The following is a 23006-nucleotide window of genomic DNA, read 5'->3' on the forward strand; positions in this document are numbered from 1 at the left end:
AAGACATTGGTCTTGCTGTGGGCAAAGAGATAAAAGTAATACTTAGACCATGTAAAAAATAAAATTAATTCAATTGCTGTGTCTGGAATTCATTTCTTAAGTCTGGGGGAAAACTAAAGAGATTCGGTTATAAACGATGCTCTCTGAGTGTAGGTGTTGATGGTTTTTCTTTGCATCATGTTCTGTTGAGTTGAGAACAGGTAGACAATTCTGCAACCTGAATTAGTCCTTGAATTTGAGTTTTTCATGTGTTTGTACTTGTTTTCCCAAATACATTTGAACTGAGTCAGATCATCTTCACCAGTAGAGAAAAATCAAGATGTTATGGTTCTTTTGTTGTTTTGTGAAATTGGGTCACTTGCTACAACATCCACCTTTCACCACCAAGTCTTCTTCTTCTTCTTTTATTCTTGTTTTTATGATATGCTTGATTTAAAGCTGTACAGAGAGCAATAGTATGACATAATTATGATCTAGAAAACAATATCTTTTTAAAATATTTATGGTAAGTAATACTTGTTTCAAGATATTCAGTGCCAAATCTTGCAGAAATCTAATTGTGGAGGAGGAAATCTACAAAGTGAAACAAGCTACAGGAAAGATAAGAATGGGAAAGTAATAGTTACTCAAACAACTTAATCCTGAAAGAAAAGGTTGTACTCCTTTTCTTTCATTTTGGTTTTTTTTGTTTTTTGTTTTTTTAATTTAAATTTTATTTTAAGTAATTAAGTAGATATGACATATTTGTATCTAATTATATTATGTATTATATATTATTTGTATATAACTGAAAACTTTAACATAGGAACAATGTATATTTTCTATGTGAATTTTAAATGAATTCCTTTCCATGACATGTAATTATCTCTAAAAAAAAAAAATCTGTAGTCAAATTTATAGCACCATTGGATTGATTTATAAAAGAATATCTTGGGGCGCCTGGGTGGCTCAGTGGGTTAAGCCGCTGCCTTCAGCTCAGGTCATGATCTCAGGGTCCTGGGATCGAGTCCCGCATCGGGCTCTCTGCTCAGCAGGGAGCCTGCTTCCTCCTCTTTCTCTCTCTCTCTCTGCCTGCCTCTCTGCGTACTTGTGATCTCTCTCTGTCAAATAAATAAATAAAATCTTTACCAAAAAAAAAAAAGACTATCTTGTGATTATCAAACACCATTCTCCCACAGTATACTTTCATCTGGAGTTAATGCTCGAATTCTAAATCTTTTTTTTTTTTTTAATTTTTTTAAAGATTTTTTATTTTATTATTTATTTGACAGAGAGAGAAATCACAAGTAGGCGGAGAGTCAGGCAGAGAGAGAGAGAAGCAGGCTTCCGCTGAGCAAAGAGCCCGATGCGGGGCTCGATCCCAGGAAACTGAGATCATGACCTGAGCCGAAGGCAGTGGCTTAATCCACTGAGCCACCCAGGCGCCCCTAATGCTCGAATTCTAGAGGAACAAGACACTCAGTGTAATCTGGCACCCTTGGAAGTGATTAATAATTTGTTTTCCTCAGGAAGGTGCCATTAACAAGATATGTACTGAACAGATTTTGTAGAAGACCAAGTTTTCAGACCCAAATTTTTACATTTGGCTCCATGATTATCATCACTATGAAAATATTAAGTGTACCTAAACGATGAGAAAGGAAAGCTGTAATTATGAAAGATAAATTTAGAACTTAAGCAATCTCCACATAGTATTTCTCGATTAATTTAGACTGACTCACACCTGACTTACTTGCCACATACCGGAAAACTGACTTTTAGGTAGAAAGAGTGTTCAGATGATCTGGAGAACCAGTTCCTTGGTTTTCCATTGTAGTGAATACACGATGCTGATAGACATTCATGTTCAGAACAGGCATGCGCTCTCATTTCGAAAGTTGTTAACAATTGCCTGTGCGGTCTTCTCTGAATCTTTCCTCACCCATTGTTGTTCTTCCTTCACAGCGGCCAGTCAAGGACAAGTCCCAGGATTTCCGATTGGGCTCAGAGTCCGTGACACAGTAAGCAGCTTTTCCTCCTAAATAATTTGTAGTGATAAATAGTTATTGTTGTGGTGGTTGTTGTTTTGTTTTTTGTTTTTGTTTTTTGTTTTTTAAGGGCAATTTCTCTATTTCTCTTTTTACAACATTACATCAAAAGTTAAATTTCAGGTCATTGATTTTTGAAAGAGTTAAGCTAGCTGAAGGAGAATATTTTAATGGTTGGACTTTGAGGATGTATATATAAGTTACAAGAAATAAATTAAAATATCACACTAAATTTTGTATCTGTGGACCTACTTTGTCTTTTATTTTGAGTAAGATTTTATTTTTTTGAAAGATTTTATTTCTTTGTTTTAGAGAGAGATAAAATATATGCACACATAAAGTAGAGGGAAGAAGCAAACTCTGAGTGCAAAGCCCAGTGGGGCTCAAAACCGTGACCCTGCGCTGACACCATGACCTGAGCCAAAATCAAGAGTCAGTTGCTCAACCAACTGAACCACCCAAGCACCCCCGTTTGAGTAACATTTTTTTCCTTTTAAAAATTTTATTTATTTATTTGACAAATACAGAGAGATCACAAGTAGGCAGAGAGGCAGGCAGAGAAAGAGGGAGAAGCAGGCTCCCCGCTGAACAGAGAGCCCAATGCGGGTCTCGATCCCAGGACCCTGAGATCATGACCTGAGCTGAAGGCAGAGACTTAGCCCACTGAACCACCCAGGGGCCCCTTGAGTAACATTTTTTAATGACATTAACTGAAAACAAGTAGATGGTGTGGTTAAAAAATACATATATGAAATACCTATTTTGAGGCATTAAAGAAAAAAAGCTAATACCCAGAACATTATCATTGCGTATTTTCTACAAAGTGTAATATATTTAAACAATTTAATTTGAGGTATTTATTTGAAAGATCACTAGGAAGCTTTAGTATTTTTATTTGGTAGTTGCTCTGTTACTTAATACATAGAAAATCCCTTTTACTTCAAAAAAATTACATCCAAGACCTTCCCAGAATATTTCTCATTTATTTTAATCACTGCAGATCATTTTGTACCTAACATTCAGCCCAAACTTCATATTCACACATCACTAGCAAACCATCACAAGAGTTTAACAGCCTTGAACAATCTAGATACCTGTCATGTCCTCCCATTCAACCACCGCTATCCCCTCATATGTGTGCGAGTATGTGCTTACACACACATGCACCCAGATGATCCCTGCCTAATTTCCTTCAGATAGGTATTTGTTCAAGTTAACCCTGCTATCTGCTTTGACCATTGTTTTTTGTGGGTTTTTTTTTTTAAGATTTTATTTATTTATTTAACAGAGAGAAACACACAGAGAGAGGGAACACAAGCAAGGGGGAATGGGAGAGGGAGAAGCAGGCTTCCCACTGAACAGGGAGCCCGATGTGGGGCTCGATCCCAGAACCCTGGGATCATGACCCACGCCAAAGGCAGAGGCTTTAACCCACTGAGCCCCCCAGGCACCCCCACTTTGACCTTTTGAAGAATAATATGTCTCTCTCAGTTCAAAAATTCTGAGGTAGGTAACAGTCTGATTTACCGGAATTATCAAATAAACTTGTGCGTTATCTTACAAAATAATGTTTCATTCTACAGATGAAAGACAAACATGATTTTCAAGTGGTGTTTTAAAGAGTCACAGAATCATGACCTAGAAGATTCCTTAGGAAGTCTCTGTTTTCTAGTCAAGAAAACTAGGGGAAGGCCTTGAGTAAATACCACAGAGAGTGTCTCTGTCAGCACACAGACCAACATGGGAGAGTCCCAGACTATTGCAGTGTCTGTCTGTTTGTTTGTTTTTTTAAATCATATTTAGTATTGTCAAGCTTCTTGGTAAAATACCATTTTGTTGGAAGCTTAAAAATCTTTCTGAGAGAGAAAATCTATTGGTGATGCTCTAGCTATAGCCCTATATGACTTCAGAGCTCAGTCACGTTAATCACATTTGATTCCCACCATTTCACTAGAGACCGGTATCCTGACCCCTGTCTTACATATGGAGAAATAAGATCTTTAAGGTTGGGACGTGTTTCACATCACTGTGGGTACTAAGTGGCAGACCCAGTTCCAGAACACAGGTCCTCTGTTTCCTAATCTCCTTTTCTCTCTAGGCTTTCCCGTTGCCGGTCATAGGATGCAAACACACACCCCGGGTCTTTCCAGTTTTCTTTCTTGTTACATCTGCCAGGAAAGTCTTCAGTTCCATTCTCTAAAAGAGTGAAATTTTATATAGTAGTTGATAATACAGTCAAACTCCCCTAAGGAGTTTATACTTAATGACAGATTATATATATATAAAGTACCCTGGAACAATTAGGACACCCTGTTTCAGTGACCAAAAAATAACCACATCTAATAGATTATAGCAACAGTGTTCTTGGTGTTTTTGAACATGTTTTATAAAAACTTTTAGAACCTTTACCTCAAATGCAAATGAGAGGCTATAGTCACTCTGACTGCATTGGATATCTATTTTCAAGTGATAACAGAGATCCAGCCACACCACGCTCTCCTGATTAAAGTTTAAAATAGAAACAAAAAACAAACAAACAAAAAAATGGAGTGCCTGGGAGGCTCAGTGGTAAAGCGTCTGCCTTTGGCTCAGGTCATGATCCCAGGGTCCTGGGATCAAGATCCGAATCAGGCTCCCTGCTTGGCGGGAAGCCTGTTTCTTCCTCTCCCACTCCCCCTGCTTGTGTTCCTCTCTCACTTTCTCTCTCTCTCTTTCTCTGTCAAATTAATAAAAAAAAAATAAAATCTTTAAAAAAAAAAAAAAAAAACCCTCACAAAACATCCCAGCTCTAAAAGCTATGAAGGTAGCTTGACTTTTCCTTTTGAGTGTAGAACACTAACCAGGCTGCTGAAAATAAATTTTCATGAGAAGTTCAGATATGTCTAAGTGCTCAAGTTCATCTGCAATCTTCGGGCTTTCCCTATACGAGTAATTTCTTAGAAGTAAAGATGAATTAAGATACATTTCTCATGACCTGTAAACTGTAGGGGAGTTGAATGTGAAAATATTATAGTCCAGTATGTACAAAGTCATTTCTTTATTTCTTTAATTTACCTCAGTGAGTCCATAGTACCCAGGAAAATGGAGAGAGGCTAATTTTTCTGTTCTTTGCAGTCTTGCCATTCAGTTTGCAAAATCTACTTATTTAGTTGGTTGACCAGAATATATATATGTATATAGATATATAAGCCATATAGGACTACCTCTTACCACTTCCACTTGAATTTCTTGTCTTGTTTATTCTTTCTTACTTTTTTTTAGAAATGTCAGTACTTCTGTGTAAGTGATTTTTACACATTTTAGTAAAGCTACACTTCTTTTTAAGACTATCAAGGAGAAACTCCAGTACGTTAACTTAACAAAGGCATTTTCTTAAAAGTCTTAACACTTCATGCCCTTATGATGTTATTATCTGCTGCCTAAGTCAGAGTTTGTAATAAAATTTTTGTAAATATGTTACAGCCCTTAATAAGAAGTATTGGTATTCCTTAGTCATTAATCTGTTTTTAACTAGAATATGTTTGGGATTTTGTTGTTGTTGTTGTTAACATAGAATGTTCTGAGCACCTGGGTTGCTCAGTGGGTTAAGCCTCTGCCTTCAGCTCAGGTCATGATGTTAGGGTCCTGGAATGAGCCCTGAGTTGTGCTCTCTGCTCAGCTGGGAGCCTGCTTCCCCCACCCCCATCCCCACCCCTCTCTGACTCTTTGCCTACTTGTGATCTCTGTCTGGCAAATGAATAAATAAAAAAATAAATAAATCTTTAAAGAAAAATAAAAACGAAACATGAATGTTTTGTTTCATTACCAGCTTTGATCAGAGAAAAGTTCATTCAGGTCACTCATATTAAAGTCCTTTATGAACACTCAAATGTGACCTGAATGAATGAATGAAATCTCTTCTTAAAATAATGAAGCCATAGGGATTAATTCTAAGTATCCTGTCAATCCTCCTATGTACTGATTCCATCTTTATAATAATCCTATTCCAGACACACTCAGTTTCTTTTTCTGTCCAGGAGAAGGAAGTAGTTTATCTTTTTCCCTAAAATACCCTATTGTTTGCAACCTTTTTTTTAAGTATATTTTATTTTATGTTAGTAACATAACATAATTATGTTAGTCACCATACAGTCCATCATTAAGTTGGGGTTTTTTTAAAGATTTTTTTAAATTTATTTATTTGACAGAGAGATCACAAGTAGCCAGAGAGACAAGCAGATAGAGAGAGAGGAGGAAGCAGGCTCCCTGCTCAGCAGGGAGCCTGATGTGGGGCTTGATCCCAGGACCCTGGAATCATGACCTGAGCCAAAGGCAGAGGCTTTAACCCAATGAGCCACCCAGGCACCACATCATTAAGTTTTTGATGCAGTGTTCCATGATTCATTGTTTGCATATAACACCCAGTGCTCCATGCAATAAGTGACCTCCTTAATACTCACCATCGGGTAACCCATCACGCGACTCCCTCCCCTGTGAAACCCTCTGTTTGTTTCCTGGAGTCCATAATTTCTCATGGTTTGATCTTTATCCATTTTCCAGCCTTTTTCTTACCCCTCACCTTTGTGAGATCAGACCCATCCATGGTGTGATGTCACAATATTCTTTATATATTTTAAATATGTTCTTCATCAGGTACATGATTTGCAGATATTTCCCTCCAGGCTCCGTTTTTCCTTTTCTTTCTCTTAACAGTAGCTTTCGAAGAGCAAGCTTTATTTCAATGAAGTCCAGTTTATCAGTTTTTTGGTTTTATGAATCATGCGTTAGTTATAGTTTCTAAGCATCCTTTACCTAAGGTCATGAAAGTTTTCTCCTCTGTCTTCTTACAAAAGTATTATAATTTCAGGTTTTATATTTAAGTCTATGATCTGTTTTGCGTTCATTTTTATATATGGTATGAAGATCAGAAGGTTTATTTTATTCTGTTTGCATTTGCGTATCTGGTTGTTTCCAGCACCATGTTGAAAAAACAATCCTGCCTCAGATGAATGGCTTTTTTGCGCTTTTGTGAAATTTAGTTGTCAGTCTATGTGTGGGTTTGTTTCTGGACTCTTTATTCTGGTCCATTGATCTATTTTTCTGTCTTTACATCAATAACACACTGCCTTGATTACTACAGTTTTATAATATGTCTTGGAATTAGGTATTATTGGTCCTCCAACTTTGTCCTTTTTAAATTTTGGTTTAGCTATTCAAGGTTCTTTTTATGTCCACATGAATTTTAGAATAAGCTTGTTCTACAACAGAGCCTACTAGAATTCCAGTTGGCATTGCCATGAGTCCACAGATCAGTATGGGGAGAACTGACATGTTAACAGTGCTCACTAATTTGACTCATTAACATGTTATATTTCTTCATTTATTGAGATCTTCTTTAATTTCTCTCAACACTATTTTTTTTTCATTTTTCAAAGTATAAGTCCTACACATGTTTGGCTCCTTTATTCCTGAGTATTTCATAGATAAATGATATTTCCCAATTTCAGTTTGTAATTGTTTGTTGCTCATTTATAGAAATACTGACTGTTGCATGTTAAACTTATACTATGCCATCTTACTAAAATGCCTTTTTAGTTTTAGTAGCTTTTCAGTATATTTTACTAGATTCTCTACATAGACATCCAAGCAAATAAAAAACAGTTTAATTTCTTTCTTTCCAAACTGGATGCCTTTTATTTTTATTTTTATTCTTATATTTTTGCTTTATTGCATAGGATAAATCTCCAGTACAGTGTTACAGTGTCAAATAGAAATGATGAGAGTACATAGTGTTATCTTCTTCATGACCCCATAGATAATGAGTGGGAATGCATTTAGTCTTTCACCATTAAGTATGATATTATCATAGGTTTTTTAATGAATGTACTTTATCAAGTAGTTTCCTTCATTTCCTGGTTTTCTGAGAGTTGGTATCAGGAATGGATGTTGGATTTTTGTCAAATGCTCTTTCTGTATCAGATAAAATAATCACATGATTTTTCTTTATTAATTTATGCTAATATGGTAAATTGCATAGATTTTCAATTTTTTTTTAAGATTTTATTTATTTATTTGACAGAGATCGCAAGCAGGCAGAGAGGCAGGCAGAGGGTGGAGGGGAAGCAGGCTCCCTGCCAAGCAGAGAGCCCCATGTGGGGCTCGATCCCAGGACCTTGGGACCATGACCTGAACTGAAGGCAGAGGCTTAACCCACCGAGGTACCCAGGCGCCCTAGATTTTCAAATTTAAACTTATCTTTCATTCTTAGGATTAACCCTGTTTAGTCATGGTATGTTGCCATTTTTATAGATTGGTGGACTTGATTTTCTTTAAAACCTAATTTAGAACTTTTTGCATTTTGTTAATGAGAAATACAGGTCTATAGTTTTCTTATAATGTCTTAGTCTGGTTTGTTATCAGGGGAAATCAGCTTCATGGATAGAGTTAGAAGAATTTCTACCTCTTCTGTTTTCTGGAAGAGTCTGTGTAGATTTGGTATTTTTTTCTTTTATAATTTTTATTTCTTCATTAATACCCCCATTTGATGGCGTGATCTCCTTTAGTTTTTTAACGTATTTACAATGGTGGGTTTCAAGTTTTTGTCTAGGAATTCCAATGTGTAGACTTCCTAAGTTTCTGTTGATTGCTTTTTTACCCTTTGTATGGGCCATACTTGTTTTTTTGTATGTCTTATAATATTTTGTTGAAAACTGAATATTTTAAGGGCTATAATATGACAACTCTGGAAATTAGATCCTTCCCTTCCCAGGGGTTTGTTGTTGCTACTTATTGTAGTTGTTCTTTGTTTGTTAAATAACTTCTCTGAATAACTTCCATAATGCTATAATGTTTTTGCCACTGAAGTTTCTGCTTGGTCAGATTAGTGATTAGCTAATTGAACAAAGATTTCCTTATTGCATGGAGCGCTGGGTGTGGTGCGTAAACAATGAGTGCTGGAACACTGAAAAGAAATAAAATAAAATAAAATAAAATAAAATAAAATGAAAAACTGGAAACAGTAGGTCTTAAAATCTTGCTAAGGGGTTCTCTTGGGGTATTGTGCATCCCGTCAATATTTAGCCAAGCCATTAGCAACTCTGTCTTGAATTTCACCTCCGGTTAGCACAGAGCATTAAGATCAGCCAGAAGTGAAGGCGTAGGCCTTCTTAGGCCTCTGCTGTGTGTGCACAACCCTACACATGTAAGACATTCTAGACCCTTAGAACTATGTCCAAGCTTGTTAAGACCCCTGTGGACATCTTACTTCCCCAACTTCTCCTTTTCAGCTTTTCAGGTAGTCTATTGTTTGGCTACGGTTAAGTCACTCAGGCAGCCACAAAGTTAACTCTAACTGTTTTCAACAAGTGCCTCCCAGGGAAAAGGCAAGCTCTGAGTTAGGTCAAATACAGACAGCCTTACAAGTGGTATCTTCCAAAGAAGTACCAGACAGATCAAGTAATGAGCATTCTTTGGAAATGAGGCTTTGAAAGAGCTCCGTCATTCTTCTATGCCTGCTGCAGGCTTTCACCACGAACGAAGGCTCTTCTTTTTTAAGGTCTTCACAGAGCCAATAGTGGGGGATGAGACTAGGTCAAATTAAAATGCCACAAACCTCCAAGATCTTACCAAGATTCAACCATTTTTATTGAATAAACATTCCCCAGTTGCCACAAGCTTTTGGCTAATCTCCAGAATTCTGAAAAAGTTGATTCTAACCGTTTTTGCCAGCTTTTTCCTACCTTATTTGGAGAGGGAACATTCAGAAGCAGCTCTACCACTTTCACAGACATCATTTTGTTTCTTCTGCAAACATTGGTTAAAATCACCAGTAAAGCCCTCTGGTTCTGGAATTTTCTCTTTTGGAAGATTTTTAACTACAAATTCAATTTATGTAGAAGTAGAGCTATTAAGGTTATTTAGTTCTTCTTGTATAGACTTTGATAGATTGTTTCTTTCAAGGAATTTGTCCATTTCAAGGGCGCCTGGGTGGCTCAGTGGGTTAAAGCCTCTGCCTTCAGCTCAGGTCATGATCCCAGGGTTCTAGGATCGAGCCACGCATCTGGCTCTCTGTTCAGCGGGGGACCTGCTTCCTCCTCTCTCTCTCTGTCTGCCTCTCTGCCTACTTGTGATCTCTTCCAAATAAATAAATAAAATCTTTAAAAAAGAAAAAAAGAATTTGTCCATTTCACTCAAGTGGTTGAATTGATTGACATAGTTGTTAATAATATTACCTCATTATCTTTTCAATATTGAAAGAATCTGTAGTAGTGTTGCATCTCTTTAATCCCTGCTGTTGATAATTTCTTTCTTTTTTTCTCAATCAGCCTAGTGGTTTATCAATTTTATTGGTCTTTTCAAAGAATTGGCTCTTTGTTTCACTAATTTCTATTTATTGTTTATTTTCTATTTCACTGATTTCCACTCTGGTTTTTATTTCTGCTTACTTTGGATTTAATTTGTCCTTTTTCTAGATTTTTAAAGGGGAAACTGTGGTCATTGATTTAACACCTTTCTTCTCTACTAATTAAACATGTAGTGCCATAAATTTCCCACCAAGCACTGCTTGAATGGCATTCCACAAATTTTGATATGTTGTGGTTTCGTTTTTATTTCTTTCAAAACACTTTAATTTTCGTTCAGATTTCTTCTTTGACCTATGGGTTACTTAGAAGTGTATCATTTCATTTCCAGTGTTTAAGAAGTTTCCCAGAGATCTTTCTGTTACTGATTTCTGATTCCATTGTGGTCAGAGAACATACTGTCTGTGATCCAGATGTTTTTAAATTTATTGAGAATTGCTTTATGATTCTTAATATGGTCTTCTCTGCCTGAAGTATTCTTTTATAAATAAATTGGATCACACGGGCTAATCGTGTTGTTTATGTCTTTTGTTGCCTGATTTTCTGTGCACTTTTCTGTTATTGAGAATAGGGTATTGAAGTCTTCAACTAATATTGTGGGCTTGTTTTTTTCATTCTTATAACTCTGTTAGTTTTTGTGTCATGTATTTTGAAGCTCTGTATTAGGTGTCCATATATTTAGGATTATTATGTACTCTTGAAGGATTGACACCCTTATTATTAAATGACTCTTTCTGGTCACATTTTTTTGTTCTGAAATCTCCTTCACTTAATATTAACAAAATTTCTCCAGCTTTCTTTTAGTAGTGTTAGAGTGGTGTATATATGTTTTCATACTTTAAAGATGCAAATAGGTTGAGAATTGAAGCATGTTTCTTATAGGCAGCATACAACTGAGTCATGCTCATTTTATCCAAAATGACCATTTCTGCCTTTTAATTAGGGTAATTAGGCAAACATTTATATGTAATATGATTATTAATATGGATGGATTTTGGTCTATTTTACTATTTTATTTTCCATTTGTCTCATCACTTCTTTTTTCATCTTTTTCTGCCTTATTTTAGATTGTGTTTTATTTTATCTTGCTTACTAGCTTAATATCTATAATGCTGTGTTTTACTATTTTAGTGCTTTTTCTTAGGGTTTGTAATACAAATTTTATCACACAGTATATCTTCAGGAGCTTTAGGATGGTACACTTCCATATCTTCCCTCCTAAGCTTCATGCCTCTATAGCCATACATTTATTTAAGTTATAAACCCCTCAGTATGTTATTATTTTTGTTTAAACTGTCATCTTTTGAAGAGACGACATAAGAAAATCTTAATATTTGCCCATTTTGTTTCCATTTGTATTTTGTAATTCCTTTGTGTAAATCCATATTTTCACCTACTATTGTCTTCCTTATGCCTGGAGGACTCCCTTCAAAATTTATTGTAGTGTTGGCTAGCTAAAAATAAACACCTTCACTTTTCACGTGTCTAGAAAGAACTAGTTCATCGTTGTTTCTGAAAGCTTATTTTCATTTGGCATGAAATTCTGTGTTGAAAGGTCTGCATTTTTTTCTGGTACTTTAAAAATGTTGCTCCACTGCTTTCTCACCTACAGTTTTTTCCAACAAGAAATAGACTATTATGCTTATCTTGTTTCTCTGTACATGTAGCTTGTTTTCTGCCGCTTTGGCTCCTTATAAGATTTCTATCACTAGTTTTGCTCAATTTGGTCTTTATGTTTCTTGTGCTGGGGGTTGGTTGGCTCTGTAGGTTTATATATTCATCAAATTTGGAACATTTGGGCCTTGTTTCTTCAGTTTTGTTTTGGTTTTTTCTGCATTCATCCATTTACTCTCCTCTTCAAGCATTCCAATTACACATGTATTAGGCCACATAAAGGTGTCCCACAGCTCACTGATGCTTTATTTTTCTTAATTCTTTTTTTTTTTTTCCCGTGTATTTCATCTTTCTATTCTTGGGGCTTCCATTTCATTTCTATTAATAATTTTTACTGCTATGTCTTTGAATTATTTGATCTTTTCTCTGCAGTGTCTATTCTGACTTTGATCCCAGTATATTTCTCACCTCAGGCATTTTAGTTTTCATCTCTAGAAATTCATTGTGGGTCCTTTATCCTCTAGATATCTTCCATGTGTCTACTTAACCTTTTGAGCAGGTGAAATATAGCTATAATAACTGTCTTAATGTTTCTTCTAACATTGTTTTAATTGTAATTCTAACATCTGTGTCAGTTCTTGGGTCAGTTTCAATTTTTTTTATCCTCATGATAGGTTGTATTTTTCTATCCCTTTGCCCCCTCCCCCAGTAAATTTTTATTGGATGCCATACATTGAAATTTTTATCTTTTGGTTGCTAGATATTTCTGTATTGCTATAAACATCCTTAAGCTCTGTTATAGAATATAGTTAAGCTACTTTGGAACAGTTTGATCCTTTCAGGTCTTGCTTTTAAGATTTGTTAGGTGGGACCAGAGCCATTGATTATTCCTCAGACACAAATCCCCCTCAGTACTCTATGCAGTGCCTTCTGAGTTGTGAGTTTTCCAGCTTGGCTGGTAGGCACAAGCACTGTTTGGGCCTTGGGAAGTTCCTCAGCATCCATTCATCAGTACTTGCTAAATACTTGAAGGGAACCCTTCGCAGATTTCCCATTCTCTCTCTCGCTTTCTCCTCCCTGGCACTCTGAACACTCACCACCTCCATCTCCTCAGACCTTCAGCTGTCAGGGAGTCCACCAGGACCCACGCAGGCTTCACCTCCCTGTGCTATGGCCTGGAAACTCTCAAGGTAGTGAGCTGGGTCACCATAGGGTTCGTCTCATTTATTTTCCATCTCTTGGGTATCAGTGGCTTTTGTTGCCTGTGATTCATTGCCTTGAAAACTGTTGTTTCATATATATTATCCAGCATTTTGCTTTTTGTCTTGGTTTTTTTTTGTTTTTGTTTTTGTTTTTGTTTTTGTTTTGTGGTGGTTTTAGGCAAGGAGTATAGTCCCTGTTACTGCATCTTGGCTGCAAGCAAAGGTCTAAATATATGTGTTTTCAAGGTAATTTTCTGTTAGATTGTGTATAGATTATTAGAAAAGGTGGAGAGGATCACACAGTTGGATTTTCCTATAGTTATCTGTGAAAGCCAAATGTAAGATAGCATTTAAGTCTTAAAGACCATATTGAGACAGGATGAACAAAAAGAAAAGGACCCAGACTTCAGGACATCGGGGGCTAAAGTGTGAAAGTGCCTGGGGTTCCCTGAGGCTAACAGGCACTCTGTGGCTAGAACAGAGGTCAAAAACAAGGGCCTGCCCAGCAAGATGCAGTCCTAGTATCTTTGGTTGGGTCCAACGTGTGTGTGTGCATGCGTGCATATGTGTATAATTTTCAGTTGCCCAAATACAAAAAGATTTCACATAAATGCAGGCTTTCTACTTCTCTTGAAAATAATCAGGAGTTCTGGACCACAGTTCCACAGTCTTCCATGGTATCCCCAAGCTGGACCTGAGGCAGTGGATTGCCTCCCCTGGGGGTCATCCACTCTCCAATTTGCCAGTTTATTGTGTTACCCCCAGTTTGCTTCTCTCATTCACCATATTACTCTCCTGGATCCCAAGATACCCAGATTTTTACTTTAATGTCCAAGGATAGGTTCCCTGGAGAGAGATTGCAAATTATCAGTGCTTATTTTTTTAGAGCTCAGATTTCCTTTCTCTCATTATTCTCCCCCTTTTGAAATATATACTTTATTTGTTCTTTCTTCTTTTAATTTCTGACCTTTTCCTTCTCAGCCATATGATCTCACTTTACTTACCTTTATATCTCCACATCATCATCTCCAACCTCCATAACAGTACCACCGACTGTGTCGCTTAAGCAACAGAAATTTATTTTTTCAGTTCTGGAGGCTGGAAGCTCAAAATCAAGGTTCCAGCAGGGTTGATTTTTGATGAAGCATCTCCTCCCAGCTTGCAGATGGCCACCTTCCTGCTGTGTCCTCACATGGCCTTTCCTCTGTGCATGTGTGGAGAGAAGGAGCTCCATGCTATCTCTTCCTCTTCTTATCAGGACCGCCAGTTCCATAGATTAGAGCCTCCCCTGTATGGCCTCATTTAACTTTAATTAACCTCCTTGAAGGCCCTCTTTCCACTTTGGAGATTAGGGCTTCAGCCTGTGAATTTTGAGAGAACTCAGTTTAGTTCATAGCAATTTGTATTCAATCCTACATATTACTTGATTTTGAAATTCTTTCATCTGTGGCAAACTCTTCCACCATTCCAGATATTCTAGAAAGGAGACACTGTCTTCCACTCTAAAGTTCCCTTTTTGGGGATCCCTGGGTGGCTCAGTCAGGCATCTGCCTTCCTCTCAGCTCATGATCCCAGGGTCCTGGGACTAAGTCCTGCATTGGGCTCTTTGCTCAGCGGGAAGCCTGCTTCTCCTTCTCTCTGCTGCTCCTCCTGTTTGTGTGCACACTCTCTCTCTCTCTCTCAGACAAATAAATAAATAAATAATTTTTTTTAAAAAAAGGAAGCATTTTTAAAAATAATAAAAATTTCCCTGTTTTCATTGCTTTTGTATTTTTTTGTTCTAACATTATTTACACTAGTATGCACTCATTCACAAAACTTTTGTTTTATATTTACTCCTACTGTTGGACTGTTTAAAAAGCTGCATTCCACATCCCACAGGTCTGAATATCACAGCTTTACAGCTTTTTTTTTTTTTTTTGAGTATAGTTGCCATGCAGTGTTCTGTTAGCTTCAGGTATACAACACAGTGATTCAGTAAGTCCATACATTATACTGTGCTTCCCACAAGAGTGGCTACCATCTCTCACCATACAACACTCTTACAGTCTCATAGACTGTATCTGCTAGGCTGTACCTTTTATTCTCATGATTACTCATTCCATAACTGGAAGCCTATATCTCCCACTCTGCTCTGGCAACCACCGGTTCTCTGTATTTATAGGTCTGATTCTGCTTTTTGTTTGTTTGTTCATTTTTTTTTTTTATTCCACATGTAAGTGAAGTCATACAGTATTTGTCTTTCTCTGTCTGACTTACTTCACTTAGCATAATGTGCTAGATCCATCCATGTTGTCACAAATGTAAAGATCTTGTTCTTTTTTGTGGCTGAGTAATATTCCAGTGTGTGTGTTAGTGTGTCTTTGTGTGTGTGTGTGTGTCTGTGTGTGTACCACATCTTGTTTATGCATTCATCTATCAGTGGACACTTGGGTTGTTTCCATTTCTTGGCTGTTAATAAATAATGCTGCACTAAACATAGAGGTATATATATCTTTGAATTAGTGTTTCCTTTTCTTTGGGTAAATACCCAGTAGTGGAATTCGTGGATCATCTCACAGCTTTCTTAAACACAAACTTCCTTCACCTTTCTCTTTGTCAGTAAGCAATCTCCTGTTATTTCCACACACACACACACACGCACAAATACACACGTTTTTCCACTAATTTGATAAAAAAAAACTTTCTTTCCTTTTTTTTTTTTTTTGTTTGTTTGATAAAAAGCTTTCTGGTTTTTCCCAGGCATCTAATATATTTCTGAGAGAAGTGAAACTGATTTTATTCTGTCCCTTCATCATGATAAAGAAGGAGCCCAGTCAGCTAAAAGTTCATGTCTCTCCATTATTTTGAGCAGCTCCCTGCCTCTCACCCCACAGTGTAATCACTTATATATGGGTGTCACATGTTCTTTCAGAACATCTGTTCTGTCAAGGTCCACTTGCTGTTCCTACAGCCCCTGCCCCAAATCAGAGCCTCATGTGAACTGTTGCCGCAGCTTTCTTATGGGCTCTTGTTTCTCATCTTGCCCTCCTGTAGTTCTGAAGTAGGCAAAGAGCAGAGCCGTGAGGACCAAGCACACGTAATGGATATGCACTTGAAGAAGAATGAGCCAAGCCAGCGGAAGAGTAACCCTAATAGAGGTAAGAGGAAAACCAACACAAAGTTGTATTGTAGAATCAGCAGAGAGAGATATAGGGAAGGGATGGTCAGCCGTGACAAATGCCAGATAAGCCCTGGAGATGAAAAGTACAGCGTATTCCCTACAGCACAGGGAATACAGTCAGTAATATTGTGATACCGGTTTTTTTGGTGACAGGTGATAACTGCACTTAGCATGATAACTGAGTAAGGTATAGCATTGTCAAACCCCTGTGTTGTAGCCCTGAAACTAATATAATATTCTTTGTTAATTATACTGCAGTTAAAATAAATAGTGACAAATGCCAAAGGCAGAAGTAAAATACAGACTGAAAAGTGCCCTTTTGGGATTTGTAGCCAAGAGGCCATTTACAACCTGCAAGAGGAGAGTTTTGTTAGAGTCCTGGAAGCATGAAGCCGATTGTTAACAGTGCAGAGGAAAAGAGGCTCAGAAGGGACTGCTTCTCCAAGAAGCTGTGCTTCTAAGGAAAGGAAAAGCTGGGCAGCAAGCAGTGGAAAACACAGGATTTAGAGACCCTTATAGAGAGGAGTGACAAGAGTAGGTACAAACAGAGAGGCAAGAGCCCCGTGAGAGGAACCACTCGAGGTGCAGGACAAGGGGAGTAACCCCTGGGGACCAGAGAAGATACACACATTAAAATGTGAAACAAGGAGGGGTCACTTTTCTACCAAGACAGGCCAGTGAGGCACATTTGTTTAAATGACGATGCGTTCCGGTGGGGGAAGGAAGATAACGAAGGACGCGGTTTTCTCGGTCAGGCACAGTGAAGTCTGTCTGCCAGAAGTGAGCTGCATCATGGCACGCTTACAGAATTGGCATGGTCAGAGAGCAGATTCAGAATTCTGTAGATTTTAATTATAAAAAATAAAGATTCACTATACCAAATGCATACATATACATAATCATGGGTTAAGGAATGACTTTATCCTTGGTAACAGAGTCAGAAAACATTTTGAAGCAAATTTTAAAAAGAACTTTGAAATGATACATGTCAAAGAGAAAAAACACACCATAAGCAAAATCTAGCAACAAATAATGACCCAAGATGAGGAGGAATTTCATAAAATATATGATAAAGAATTAATATCCTTAATGTATTTTTTATTAACATATAATGTATTATTTGCCCCAGGGGTACAGGTCTGTGAGTCATCAGGCTTACAGATTTCACAGCACTCACCATAGCACATACCCTCCCCAGTATCCATCACCCAGCCACCCTCCCCATACCTCTCCCCAACCGGCAACCTTCAGTTTGTTTTGTGTGATTAAGAGTCTTTTATGGTTTGTCTCCCTCCCAAGCCCATCTTGTTTCATTTATTCCTTCCCTACCCCCAAACCCCGCACCCTGCCTCTAAAATTCCTCATATCAGAGAGATCATAGATAACCGTCTTTCTCTGATTGACTTATTTCACTCAGCATAATACCCTCTAGTTCCATTCACATCGTCGCAAATGGCAAGATTTCATTTCTTTTGATGGCTGCATAGTATTCCATTGTGCGTGCGCGCGCGCGCGTGTGTGTGTTTGTGTGTTTGTGTGTATCACATCTTCTTTATCCATTTATCTGTTGATGGACGTCTAGGTCCTTTCCATAGTTTGGCTATTGTGGACATTGCTGCTATAAACATTCGGGTGCACGTGCCCCTTCAGATCACTACATTTGTATCTTCAGGGTAAATATCCAGTAGCGCGATTGCTGGGTCGTAGGGTAGCTCTATTTTCAACTTTCTGAGGAAGCTCCATGCCGTTTTCCAGAGTGGTTGTACCAGCTTGCATTCCCACCAACAGTGTAGGAGGGGTCCCCTTTCTCTGCATCCTCACCAGCATCTGTCGTTTCCTGACTTTACCCTTAACGTATTTTTTTTTAACTCTTCAACATCAACAAAGAAAAGGAAAATTGATGAAGGGCATTCAGAGGACAGTTTTACCCTACTGTAGGTAAAATAGGGGGGTCTGCTTCTCTCCCTCACCACCCCCCTCCCCTGCTATTGCTCTCTCTCTCTCTCTCAAATAAATATGTAAATTTTTTAAAAATAGGAAGGAAAAAATTGAATTTATAGAGTTGACTAAGTTATGAAACCTTTATATAAGAGAATACCATGTGATATTATTCATTACATTATGGAAGTATTCTCATAGACATGGAAAGATGGTTATGATAAATTTTTAAGTAAGCAAAAGATAATTATAAAATAGTTTATATATAACATATGTAGTTGACTCTTGAACAACACGGGGGTTAGGGGCGCCAGTCCCCAGTCTACACAGTCAAAAATCCACATATAACTTTGGGCTCCCCCAGACACTTAACAATAACAGTCTACTGTTGACTAGAAGCCTTACTGATAACCTCGGTAGTTGTTTAACACATATTTTGAATGTTACATGTATCATATACTATTCTCTTACAATAGAGGAAGCTGGAGAAACAAAAATGTTATTAAGAAAAATATGTAAGAGAAAATACATTTATAGTACTGCACTATATTTATCAGTATCATCAGTTTATGGCATCTGTGGACAAGGTGAATCATCTGTACCTCCATCATTACTCTCTTATGTGATACAGGACATTGTAGATGTTAATACGTGTGACTGACGCTAACATCAAAAATGAAAGCATAATGTGAAAATTTGTTTTTATTTAAAGGTATAGCTATTTATGCATTGATGACAAAGAAGCAGCAATGTGGTTGCTTTATGGTGGCCCAGTGTAACCAATGTCATTGCTTCCCAGTTGCCTAGCCTATATAGTAATGAATGGTTACAGCATAGAGTGCTGTAGTTCTGTTTCATGATACTGATTAAAAACATTGTTATATTAAAAAGAAAAAAAAACAGCCTATGTGTGATGAAAGGCGGATAAGCAGTTTCTTTGATTAGGGGAGAGAGAGGTATCCTATCCTGTAATGTAATTCTTTGAAAGCAAAGTTATAAAACAGGAGGAAAACTAACACATTATTAACTTTATTACCTATCACTGCCTACGTAAGACTAGTCTGTCCACTTCCATGTAAGTGTTGCACACAGTGTTCCATACAGTGCATTCTTAGGTAGTGATGAGATGATGACACACACAAGCTACTTAAAATTTCACACGCAGACATACGCACATTCACAGTAGATAAGTTGATTGACTGTGTGGCATGATTATCTACTGTTCATCAATGGAAGTGGAGCATCGTAAAGGTCAGGCAGAGGAAAAGGAGGATCAGGAGCTGGACTTGCTGTCTCAGAGGAGGCAGGAGAGGCGAGCACACTCAGTAAAACTTTACAGAAATACTTTGTAATTTCTCTCTAACTTGTTTGCTTTTCCATTTCTCTAAAAACGTTTCTATATTGGGGAGCAGGGTGCCTGGGTGGCTCAGTTGGTTGAGCTCCCAGGTCTTGATTTTGGCTCAGGTCATGATCTCAGGGTCATGAGATCAAGACCCCTGTTGGGCTCTGTGCTCAGCAAAGAGTCTGCTCAAGATTCTCTCTCTATCTCTGCCCCTCTCCCCACTCACTCTCTTTCTCTAAGAAAAATAAATAAATCTTTAAAAAAAATGTCTCTATAAGGTACCCATCCCTTTTCCACCATTTGCTTTAGTTTCATTGCTACCATTTGCTTCATATCATAAAAGGGTCTCAGTCGTAAATGAAGTCAAATCCATTCTGAATAATCGGAAGACTTCTGCTGGATTGTCTCCTGTCCAGTGCCAGTTTGTCTTCTTATGTCTTTCTTTATCATCTGGCACTGGTTCAGAGGTACTCATCTCTATCAAGTTGTCTTCTATTCATTCCTCTCATATGGTGTCTGTCAGTACTTGAATTGCTCCAAGATCCATATCTTGAAACCTTTACCCCCTACACAACTTTTTTGCCGCATCTCCAATCTTTTCCATGGTTTCCTTGATTGGCTCTGCTATAAATCCTATAAATTCATGGACAGCATCTGGATACTGCAGCAGGGTTCTCCAGCAGGGTTCTATCATTTTGGTCTTGATGGCTCTCACGGCTTCTTCTGTAACACTGATGTCATCTTCAGTGATATAATCCTTCCAGATTTTCATAATGTCCTCTCTGTTGGGGTTCTCTTACATAGCATTGACAGTCCTTTCCCTAGAGTAACGTGTGTAGTGAGCCTTAAAGTTTCCTTTGGCCCCCCTGACCTAGAGGCTAAATTAGAGACATTGTGTCTCGGGAAAAGTAGAACATTTCAGTGCCTTCGGTGTTGAACTCCTGGGGTTCTCAGTGGCTAGGGGCGTGGCCCAATATCAAAAGAACTTTAAAAGGCAGTCCTTCACTGGCAAGGTACTTTCCAACTTCAGGGACAAAGCATCAGTGGAATCAGTCAAGGAAAAGGATTCTCGTTATTCAGGCCTTTTTGTTGTACAACCAAAACAGTGGCAGTTAGTCTTTGCCTTTTCCCTTCAAGGCCTTTGGGGTTAGCAGCTCTATGGATGAGGGCAGTCCTAATCATAAACCTGACTGCATTGCACAACACAGTAGAATTAGCCTATCTCTTCTTGCCTTCCTTAAATCCTGGCGCTTGTTTTTCTTCCTTCCCAATAAATTTCCTTTATGGCATTTTTTTTTTTCCAGAACAAGGCACTTTCATCTGTATTAAAAATCTGTTCAGACAGATATCCTTTCTCCTCAGTGATTTTATAAATAGCCTCTGGGAACTCTTCAGCTGACCCTTGGTGGGCAGAATGGCTTCTCCTGTTATTGTGACATTTTTTTAGGCCAAACCTCTTTCTGAAATTATCAAACCATCCTTTGCTGGCGTTCAATTCTCCAACTTTGGATCCTTCACCTTCCTTTTGCTTTAAGTTGTCACATAATGATTTTGATTTTCTTGAATCATATTAGAGTCTATAAGTACATCTTTCTTATATCAGTCCTGTATACACATAAAAGCTGTGTTTTCAATACAAAATAAAAAGGTATTTTGCAGGGGCACCTGGGTGGCTCAGCCAGTGAAGCATCTGCCTTCGGCTCAGTTCATGATCTTGGGGCCCTGGGATTGGGCTCCCTCCTCAGTGGGTAGTCTATTTCTCCCTCTTCCTCTGCCCCTGCCCCCACTCAGGCATTACTCTCTCTCTCTCTCTCTCTCAAATAAAGAAATAAAATCTTTTTTTAAAAAATATTTTGCAAAATATACAGGGTTTTCTTGCCTATTGGTGTAGCTGTAGCAAGAACTTCATTTTTTCTTTTCTTTTTTTTTTTTTTCAATGGTCTTTACATTGCTTTCATGTGTAGACAACCACAACTGCAGACTTCAGTCTATGGTAGGCATCTCAAGCAATTCAAGTTTTTCTAGTAATGTCATGACTACTTGGGAACACTTCCAGCATCACTGGTGACACTTTGCCTGGGTTCCATGGTGTTGTTCAAGATTTACTGTATTGCACTAAACACAGTGAAAAATATGCAGGAACCACGAGAGATCACTTTTTTTTTTTTAAGATTATATTTATTTATTTGACAGAGCTCATAAGCAGGCAGGAGGCAGAGAGAGTGGGGTAGGCAGCTCCCTGCTGAGCAGAGAGCCCAGTGCTGGGCTCCATCCCAGGACCTTGAGATCATGACCGGAGCCAAAGGCTCAACGCACTGAGCCACCCAGGCGCCAGAAAGATCACTTTTTACTGCCATACGCAACTTATGGAGAAACGAGCAGCTTACACACCTATATTTCTGTATAATTCAAAAGAGAGTAGCATCTACATATATTTTATACATTGGTGACATACCTTTTTCTTAGGGTTTTTTTTTTTTTTTTACTATTGGTAAAAAAGCTAGTTGGCAAGTTTTTTCAAGTTGTTACAAACCTCCAAAAACTTTTCCAACATATTTATTGAAAAAAATCTGAGTCTAAGTGGACTTATGCGGTTCAAACCTATGTTATTCAAGGGTCAACTACATGCATAAAGTATTGAACAATATACTTTTTTAAAATGTCACTCTCAGTAGTGGTGGTGTGCTGATTTTTTTCTTTCATTTTACTTTGTGTATTTTCTAATTTTCCTACTCAATATATATATTGATATCTACTTAGTCATTGCTTTTAAAATGAAAGTAATTTAAGAAGTTTTCTAAATTCTTTCTACATTTGCAGAAACCAGGGTTTCAGAGTCAGAGGTAAAATGCCGGAACTAGGACTGGCTCCAAGTTCAGGACCATTCCTGTCACATAGTGCTCAGTGAGCTCCAAGTAGATGGCAAGTGCTTACAGGCAGGGGCTCTACTGTGCTTCCCTCGTTTCTCCCTGGTACTTAGCCTGGTGTCTGGCCAAGTAGTAAGCGTTCAGGGACTATTTACTGGATTGAGTATCTTACAGGGTAAGGCCCAGTATTTTTATGAGTCTTATTTTTCACACAAACATACACATAAATACTAACTTGGTTTCATATAATTTTCCAGAATCTTAGTATGCAGATTTTTCTTTTCTCTTTCCATATGATTTCCCTTGGGGGAAAAAAAAAAAAAAAAAGGCCCTCACTTTGTTATTCTCTACCTGTGTTAGCTTATGGGGCCGCATTCTGAGGAAACACCTCAGAGAAAGACCGCATTTGGATTTGCTCTGGGATCTTTCGGTTGGACAGCCTCTCTTCCCTTTCAGCAAATCTCCGTCCAGGGCCTCAGCTTTCCAGTCCTGTGCTGTCTGCACTTATCACGCT

At 37.9% G+C, this 23006-nt stretch overlaps 1 protein-coding gene and 1 long non-coding RNA gene across 8 annotated transcripts in view; one reads left to right on the plus strand and one right to left on the minus strand.

Annotated features, from left to right (window-relative positions):
- AHI1 (Abelson helper integration site 1) overlaps window positions 1-23006 on the plus strand; it is a 225402-nt gene that overhangs the window by 193938 nt on the left and 8458 nt on the right. For 3 of the 7 annotated variants that reach the window (XM_059177483.1, XM_059177486.1, XM_059177485.1), the window contains 2 exons: window positions 1945-2000; window positions 16219-16322. In XM_059177483.1, the coding sequence (XP_059033466.1) occupies window positions 1945-2000; window positions 16219-16322 (160 nt within the window). Of the gene's footprint in view, window positions 1-1944; window positions 2001-16218; window positions 16323-23006 lie in introns of those variants that run through there. The other 4 variants (XR_009354625.1, XM_059177484.1, XM_059177487.1 and 1 more) reach the window with 2 other exon arrangements.
- On the minus strand, window positions 52-6568 carry LOC131833771 (uncharacterized). The gene is made up of 3 exons (XR_009354626.1): window positions 6467-6568; window positions 1744-2017; window positions 52-438 (listed from the first exon to the last, which is right to left on the minus strand). It is a non-coding gene; the product is annotated as an uncharacterized LOC131833771 (long non-coding RNA).

The sequence above is a fragment of the Mustela lutreola genome, chromosome 6, assembly GCF_030435805.1.
Source record: "Mustela lutreola isolate mMusLut2 chromosome 6, mMusLut2.pri, whole genome shotgun sequence".
NCBI classification, from domain to species: Eukaryota; Metazoa; Chordata; class Mammalia; order Carnivora; family Mustelidae; genus Mustela; species Mustela lutreola.